Genomic DNA, 9,186 nt, shown 5'->3' with positions numbered 1-9,186 from the left:
AGTAAAAGTAAAAGCTGGCTGAAATATAAAAACTTATACATACTCCCAAAAAAGTATTACACCACTGATTACACTCTTGTTTTAACTCAGACTAAACATACTTTCACGATATTATATCCTACAGTCGTGGCCAAAAGTTTTGAGAATTACATAAATATTAGTTTTCAAAAAGTTTGCTGCTAAACTGCTTTTAGATCTTTGTTTCAGTCTGTTTCTGTGAAATACTGAACTATAATTACAATCACTTCATACATTGCAATGATTTTTATCGACAATTACATGACATTTATGCAAAGAAGTCAGTATTTGCAGTGTTGGCCCTTCCTTTTCAGGAATCACTGCAGTTCGACTGGGCAGTCTCTCAATCAACTTCTGGGCCAAATCCTGAGAAATAGCATGTTGTTTCATAATAACTGTGGAGTTGGTGGATTTTTTTTTTTTTTTTTGTCCACCTATAGCTAAATGAGGATTGACCACAAGTTCAAAAATGTAATATATTAAGATATGGGGAATTTCCAGGCCTGGACCCAAAATTTCAACATTCTGGTCCCCGAAACTTAGTTATCACTTTTGCACTTATTGGCACGGTGCTATCGTGCTGGAAAATGCATTGTTCTTCAATGAAACTGTTGTTACGTTTGGAAGAATCTGACTAAAATTCTTTAAACAATTCTAAGGTGTTTAGTAGATTCTGATATTTCGTGAGTGGGCCCCCCTTGGATGAGAAGAACCCCCACAGCATGAATGGTGTCAGGATGCTTACTGTTGGCATGACACAGGACTGACGGTAGCGCTCACCTTTTCTTCTCCAGACAAGCCTTTTTCCAGAGGCAAAAGATAAACAATCGTCATTTATAATTCATCGGAGAATATGACTTTGCCCAGTCCTCAGCAGTCCATTCACTATACTTTCTACAGAAATCAATCTGTCCCTGATGTTTTTTTTTTGGAGAAGTGGCTTCTTGCTGCCCTTCTTGACACCAGAGCCATCTTCCAAAAGTCTTCGCCTCACTGTGCGGCAGATGCGCTCACACCTGCCTGCTGCCATTCCTGAGCAAGCTCTGCACTGGGTGGCACTCCGATCCCGCAGCTGAATCCTCTTTAGGAGACGATCCTGGCACTTGATGGACTTTCTTGGACGCCCTGAAGCCTCTTTACAAGTGTGTTGAACCTCTTTCCTTGAAGTTCTGATGAACCTATAAATTGTTGTAGGTGCAATCTAGTGCCACAATATCCTTGCCTGTGAAGCCATTTTTTTGAAACGCAATGATGGCTGCAGCGTTTCTTTGAGGTCACCATGGTTAAACCAATGGAAGAAACAATGAAAGCATCACCCTCCTTTTAACATGTCAAGGCTGCCATTCTAACCCAATCATCCTGACATAATGATCTCCAGCCTTGTGCTTAAAACATCCAAAGTTAACAAAGATGATTACTGAAATGATCTCAGCAGGTCCTTTAATGACAGCAATGAAATGCAGTGGAAAGGTTTTTTTTGGGGGATTAAGTTAATTTTCATGGCAAAGAAGGACTATGCAATTCATCTGATCAATAGATCATAACATTCTGGAGTATATGCAAATTGCTATTATAAAAACTTAAGCAGCAACTTTTCCAATTTCCAATATTTATGTAATTCTCAAAACTTTTGGCCACGACTGTACATGTATCCTATGGTGTTGATTAATTAGTTCAAATAGTTACCAAAATTTGACAGACCGCACCCTTTTCAGGCCTATTCTAAATCTCTAATCATTGCGACATCCTCTGCAAGGAGATTGCATGATAATTATATTGAGGAAATGTTCTGTAGAAGAAAATGTGCACTTCCTCAAGAAATCACAGCAGTGATGCAAGTCTAACATGATCTAATATCTAAGAAAAGGCTATGTTGTTTAAACTGTGGAAATAGTGGATTTATTTTTGTTATTTTTTAGCTCCTATAGCTAAATAGCATGTTTACAAGAGACAAAAATGTAATATATTTCATACTGAATTTACAAAAAAGTCTGTTCAAAGTGTTTTAAATATTTACATTACATTTACACATTATTAGTACAAATATATCACATAAAATACATTCATTTAAATGAAATGTGAGTGTTACGTTCAAAAATCAGACTAAAATTACAAAACAATTCTAAGGTTTATCAGTAGATTCTGATATTCGTGGAATAACACGGGCACCTACGGATAAGACGGGGACAGCAGTGGTGTTCCTTGCTGACTGGTGAGCCAAGTAAATGCCGAAAGTAACCTAAGAGCAAAGAGCAGAGGAGAAAAGATAAGTTATGTCATTTATAATTCATATATTGGAAATGTCATTTCTGTCTTGTAAAAGCAATCAAAGGAAAAAAACACAAATAAGGAGTTCTGTTTTTACAGACCTTTCCACTTCTGCATTCAGAAAGAGACCGAAGGGGTTCCTGGGATCTAGTGGCTGATTTTTGATCAACTCCAATCATCTGACAGCGGCCACATCTCCCAATCACTAAACAAAACATCAAGAAAAGACCTGAATATCTGGTTCAGTTCCGGCAGATTAGGATGTGTCAGCTGTTTCCTCTGACCTGAAACTGTGTGTCTCCTACTGTCAAGTGAGACCAGTCGTCTTCTGCAAACGCCTGCGGTCCTGAGATGACCAGATTTGCCCTGAAACGCTGAATGAGCTGCTCCATGTCACGCCATGTTCCCTCATTCTCACTATCCTGTCTTAAACATGCCAAAAATAACAAAAATATTACAAAATAATGAAGTTTTTTAAGTACGCAGAGCACTGGTTGACAGAATTTAAAAAAGATCATTTAAAAGTCATCTAATATGCATCTAATAGATAATCACATTTGGGTATCCTCCTAAATAAACAGCACTTTCTTGAAGAAGAAGGTAATGTATTGTTGATTTGTAGCTGGCATGACTATACCTGTCGGCAATGTGTTCGTGCAGAAAAGACACGCTGGCTCTGTTAATAAGCAGAAACTGAGCCTCATTCACCAGAGAGAGAGCAGTGGGACCACAATTCTCTGCTGGACAGGAAGACATCATTAAGGTAAATTGCTTCTCATTATAGGGACGTATAGAAACAAATGAAATAATTGACATACAGAGCAAGAGCAGAGCTATATAATGAATGTGGATAGCACAGCTATGATCATTTGATCTCAAAAGAATATTAATAAAGTTTATTTTAACATTGTCTATTTATAATTACATCTAAGCATTAACAAAGCTGATATCCATTTAAAATGTTATATATAAACTACAATATAAAAAAACAACAACAACAGGATTTAAAACAAACAGTTCATCCAAATACAAATGCTGTATTTAACCTTTTCCTGGTCCAAATTTCATATCACGCTGAAATTCAGGTCTCTGCCTTAAAAGACGACAAGGTTTTCCCAGAAACTCAGAAAGCCAGGTTGAAACTTCCTCCCCACAATCCACTGTCTGTACCCTACACCAAAGACAGAAATTTATGAAGCCATAACAATATTCATATTAAGCCACAAAACCATTGAAGATAAGGTTCAACACATGAAAGTGTTTATAAATGTTAAGCTCACCAAATGTATTGCATATTGCAATGATATAAAATATATTTATTATAATTTTTTTTGGTGGGCATGTGTTTTATCTTCATACCTGTCACCGCAAACTTTGCTCTGGGATGTTCTTAGATCTGAATTCGCTAGACTGGTCTCCAAGGGAACAGTGACTGGCTCCATGCCTGAGAGAGGAGAGAATACATTATTTTAGCTTATTATTGGAGAGAATACATTATTTTAGCTTATTATTGGAGAGAATACATTATTTTAGCTTATTATTGGAGAGAATACATTATTTTAGCTCATCATTGAATACATTAGAATACATTACTAAAGAATAAATATCATTAAAAATCTGAACTTTAACCACATAATGACAGACGTGAACAAAAACAAAAAACAAAGCTCAGTTTTTTTTGCGCATTACTCTTGGACCGTGGTTTCATCTTATATAATCACTGTACCACAGCACCACTTAACAAGGCTAAAGGCTTTTCTACTCAATTTAGGCTATTAAAAAGAGTATTTTATTTACATAAATCACTGAATCTCATGAGATCTCTGCAGTCGCTGTTTTTAGAAAGCTGTAGTGATGTGCATTGATGCGCTCTGACCTGAGACCTGCAGCTGCAGTGTGTTAGAGGCCAGACAGATGACGGGACGGATGAGACACAGCTTTGGCTCTCTTTTCTGGCTCAGACAAACTCCATTCTCATTCACAACCATCCACAAACGGTCATACAACAAACCCTGGGGTCCCAGTGGCCACTCTGTCACCTGTTAGGTCAATCACAAAAACAGAGCACTTGCCGTGAAAACTGATATCATTACATCAACCTGCTTTCATTGTCAACACAGAAGGATAACAAATCAGCTTTCTCTACCTCAACTGATGCGCATGATTTGACAGGATAGATGAAGAGATTGGTTAATGTATGGCTACTGCCATTGTTCTTTTCTTCTTCTGACACAGCGTCTTCAGATGGTGTTATTCTCTCAGGTGAAGGACTGATAGTTTGCCCATTCTGTTGTCCTAGTTGGCCATTTGGTATTGATGCTAGGTCATAAGATGCTGCTGACTCCATCAGTTCCGCTGACTTGAGCTTGGTTAGTCTCTTTTGGTCCAAAATGAGAGGTTTGTCCACAAAACAGTTCACAACAAACCGAAGAAAGTTCTGACAGTCCTCAAAACTAGACATGTATCCAAAAGACACACGGATGGATCCTGTGGGACGTCCCTCAATCAGATCAATACTGTCTCCACAGATGTGACCGGCCTTGAAAGGAACCGTTTATTAACAATTATTTCAAAAATCATGTTATTTCTTTCTTTCAATTTCTGTCTGTCAATTCTGTCCAATTATCTATCTGTCCTTTTCATCATCTGTCTGTCCATCCATCCATCCATCCATTTGTCTATCTATGTCTATCTGTCCGTCCGTCCATCCATCCATCCATCCATCCATCCATCCATCCATCCATCTATCTATCTATCTATCTATCTGTCTGTCTGTCCGTCCATCTATCTATTTATCTGTCCGTCCGTCTATCCATCCATCCACTTGTCCGTCTATCTATCTGTCCGTCCGTCCATCCATCCATCCATCCATCCATCCATCCATCCATCTATCATCTGTACATCTATCTATCTATCTATCTATCTATCTATCTATCTATCTATCTATCTATCTATCTATCTATCTATCTATCTATCTATCTATCTATCTATCTATCTATCTATCTATCTATCTATTTTGCCCATCTATATTTTAATCTTTCTTTCATCTATCTGTCCATCCATCCATCCATCCATCTATCTATCTGTACATCTATCTGTCTGTCCTTCCGTCCTCCATCTATCTATCTATCTGTATATCTATCTATCTATTCATCTATCCGTCCATCCATCCATCTATCTGTACATCTATCTATCTGTCTGTCTGTCTGTCCTTCCATCCTCCGTCTATCTATCTATCTGTATGTCTATCTATCTATTCATCTATCTGTCTATCCATACATCCATCTATCTATCTGTATGTCTATCTATCTATTCATCTATCCGTCTGTCCTTCCATCCTCCGTCTATCTGTCTGTCTGTCTGTCTGTCTGTCTATCTATCTATCTATTTATTCTCTGTCTTTCTGTCCATTCATCTTTACATCTGTCTTTCTAGCAAACATCAAAGTTTGTATTGGTGAAAATCCACTTACATGCAAATTAGTCTTCACGTTTTGGTTGCTGATAGCCAGATAATATTGGCAGGCCCCTGTGTTGCAGAAACAGCCTGTGCGGATATGAATATTGAACAGACTGGCCATTTTGTCCACCTGTCAAAAACAAACAAATAGCAATAACACAGACATAAACTAATGAACATTTTCTTACATTTTAGACTGTCTTTATTACTTGGACATATTTTATATCTGCAATATTTGTTTATAAATATACTTCTTTTTTACAGGTTTTTAAAATGAATTTGAAGAGAAAATGTCAGTTCCTGTCTGACCTGAGAATACCCTACTGTTCGTCCATGACAGTCCAGCAGGTTAAAGTTGAGGATCGCACCCTGTTCAGCAATATTCTGGAAGTCATTATCACAGTGGATCTGAGCCACAGGTTTTCCATTGCTGTGACACAGACACGAGAGGACAATGTAGGTGTAGCGAGCTAATCCAAATGTGTGAAGCTGAATGTTCAGCATACTGCCTGAAAACCAAAAACATCCACTTTTAATGTTATAACAATGTGAATCCTAACCATGTTCAAGACGTAAACCAAAAACCTCTGAACCTGTAAGTTTTTGAAGTGTTTCAAAGCCATGATGGAGAGAAATGATGTCAAGGAAGGAGATTGTGCCATCCTCAAACCTAATAAAGCAATTATACATTAAACAAATTATGACAGGTAGCCTCAACTATGCTGCTTGCCAACAATTAAAGGTCAAATTCTTCCCGTAACATCCTACCTGCTGACTATATTTGGCTTTGGTACAAAATAGTCCTCTGCCACAAGATACGCCGCTGCTGTCCCTCCTCCAAAGTAAGTTTTTCTCAAGACCTCAGCAGCCTCATTCCTCACCAGCAAGGCTCCGAGTCCAGTCGGGAAGCCGAACGTTTTGTAGAAAGATATTGGCACAAAGTCAGCGGGATATTGGCTTAGATCCAGAGGTGAGCAGCTTACAAAACAGGCAGCGTCCAGGAGAACATACCATCGACCGCGGTGCTCGCATGCTGGATAGAGCTGCTGAGACTGAATTCCCTTCACATAGCTCAGAGGATACTTTCTGCCTGAGAAGTTGCTCTGGGCAGGATAACAGAAAAGATGAGGTGCAGTGCACTCCTCTCCATCTGTCTGTGTCGGGGGTTTTCTCGCTCTTCTCTCCACTTCGTGAGGTAGAACAGAAACTGTGCCAACTCCCTGGAGTGCGGTCACACCGCGAATGCCCACCACAGAGGTGTGGCTGTCAGTGAGGTAGCAGAACTGACTTCCTGGCCCCTCATTTGATGCGGCCTTCCAGGGGAAAGTGTCAGCCACTAATTTCAGTGCTGCAGTACACCCTGATGTAAAAATCACTGAGTACTCTTCAGCACATGTATTAAAATGTTCCAGTATCCTGCAAGGGTTCAAAACAAAGAGCTATCTTATCTTATCAACTATATATTATAACATACCCGTATCTTATCATCAGATCTTTGTTATACTACTTATAATACTGCTTAAAATATTACTAATGCTGGATTTTCAATTCAGGCTTTCTCTCTAAGTGTTTCAAATCTTTTTGTTCCCTCTGTTTATGTTTTGTTTCTCTCTTGCAATGATATTTCAGTATTATTTTTGCACTATGACACAATTTATTCATATTTTAAATAGCTTTTATTTTTTTATTTTCAGTTTTCATGTAAATTTTAGTTTATATTTTTAGCAATTTTGCTTGACATTTTTGTTTTTATTTGTTATATTATTATTATCATTATTTTTTTATATTTTAGTTTGCTTTAATTTTAGTAGACTATTTTAACTTAGTTCTAACTTAATTAGTTTCAAGTTTTTAAAGTTTAATTGTTCATCCAAATTTCTTTTTATTTTAATGATCAAAAACTATTTTATTTGGTTTAATTTGTGTGTGTGCGAGTGTGTTTCCTATTTCTATTATAAATGTATATAATATAATTAAATAATAATAATATAATAAATTTGTTTGTGTGGGTATATATATATATATATTATATATTATATATATAATATATATATATATATATATGTTATATATCCTATATATATATATATATATATATATATATATATAGCGTGTGCCTTTCCTATTTTTATTATAATTGTTTACTACATAATTGTAATAAATATTTCTATGCTATGAAAGTTCAGATGGTGCAAAAGTGCTTACCTGTATCTGACACTCTCCACAGTGTCATGTGTTAGTCTACTGCTGGGATTATGACTGTGAGGATTGCCTTGACAAAGAAAAGTATGTTATGATTTAGAGCAAATTATGATATTATTTGATATTATTAAGTTGTGAATTCAACAGTGCATATGAAGGAACTCACCATAAACATTCCTAGATATATCATCATAAAACCCTTTAATCTGAGATTCAGGAAATAGCGTTGTCCCTGCATGATCAAGGTATGTAACACCTAAAAAAGAGAACGAGGATCCGATCAGCATCTACTACTCTAAATGTAATTCATATTGAGGTCAACAGAGGGCGCTGCTTTCATTCTAACCAAATGACAATAACTAAAGTGAAAGTAAACATTGCAACATTACAGGCCCACACTCTCAACCGCTGGAGAACTTAGAAGACTGTGTTTTTTAGTCTGTTTAATACAAAATCGGTTATTTATTAAACAAACAAATATTCGTATGTTGTTAAAGCGTGAGAGAAAGTAACGTTAGCAGCACCACATGCAGATTTTGACAAATTACTGAACGTGAAGGAGGCTATAAGGACCTCCTTTTACCTTTAATCCGTTTAAATTCCCGATCGATCAGTTCTTGTTGATCAACGCCGTAACCATAATAGTGCCAGAAGTCCTTAAAACTCTCAAAAGTGCACAAGTCCTGAAAGTCCTGTAAAGAATGTGTCTCCATATCTGTAGAGACAGACAGACACAAGAGCTCCCTCTTTCGCGCATTTATGTAATGCTTACCATGTCCAATTGATTAAACCGAGACTAAAGTCCAACAGCAGTGTGACTGTTGATCTTTCTGCAGGACAAATATAGTAGAGTTTCATTATAACCTCATGATGTGTCTGAAGCATGTCTCGTGGACTCACATGCAGAGGGAAGTTAGCGAGCTTAACAAAAGTATAAATACTATAACTGATCACCTACCATTACCTTGAAGTGGATTAATTAATTTACTTCATTGATTGTTCATCAAAGAATCCTGGGGAAAAAAAGCACAACTGTTTTCAACATTGGAAAATAAAATAAATGTTTCTTGAGCAGCAAATCAGCATATTATAATGATTTCTGGAGGATCACGTGACACTGAGGACTGGAGTAATGATGCTGAAAATTCAGCTTTACATCACAGAAATAAATTACATTTTGCAATAGATTAAAAAAAGAAAACAGTTACTTTAAATTGTAAAAATATTGCTATTTTTACA

At 36.9% G+C, this 9,186-nt stretch overlaps 1 protein-coding gene across 4 annotated transcripts; it reads right to left on the bottom strand.

Moving 5' to 3' along the window:
- Nucleotides 1–2,008: 2,008 nt before the first annotated feature.
- Nucleotides 2,009–8,737, bottom strand: mocos (molybdenum cofactor sulfurase). Of its 4 annotated transcripts, none has more exons than XM_042736475.1 (15): nucleotides 8,531–8,736; nucleotides 8,114–8,203; nucleotides 7,951–8,017; nucleotides 6,514–7,161; nucleotides 6,339–6,415; nucleotides 6,055–6,254; nucleotides 5,759–5,875; nucleotides 4,433–4,825; nucleotides 4,163–4,325; nucleotides 3,646–3,730; nucleotides 3,333–3,457; nucleotides 2,924–3,026; nucleotides 2,571–2,712; nucleotides 2,388–2,492; nucleotides 2,009–2,257 (listed from the first exon to the last, which is right to left on the bottom strand). In XM_042736475.1, exons 1-15 carry the CDS (start codon nucleotides 8,658–8,660, stop codon nucleotides 2,141–2,143), a joined length of 2,562 nt encoding a protein of 853 aa, XP_042592409.1. In that variant the 5' UTR covers nucleotides 8,661–8,736; the 3' UTR covers nucleotides 2,009–2,140. The 4 variants fall into 4 exon arrangements, 2 of the variants coding, with proteins under 2 accessions (XP_042592409.1, XP_042592410.1); XM_042736476.1 differs by having other exon boundaries at nucleotides 2,924–3,023; nucleotides 8,531–8,735; XR_006156241.1 differs by having other exon boundaries at nucleotides 2,228–2,257; nucleotides 2,571–2,708; nucleotides 8,531–8,737.
- Nucleotides 8,738–9,186: the final 449 nt, after the last annotated feature.

Source organism: Cyprinus carpio, chromosome B13, assembly GCF_018340385.1.
Source record: "Cyprinus carpio isolate SPL01 chromosome B13, ASM1834038v1, whole genome shotgun sequence".
Classification (NCBI taxonomy): domain Eukaryota; kingdom Metazoa; phylum Chordata; class Actinopteri; order Cypriniformes; family Cyprinidae; genus Cyprinus; species Cyprinus carpio.
This window is presented reverse-complemented; position numbering and strand designations above follow the sequence as displayed.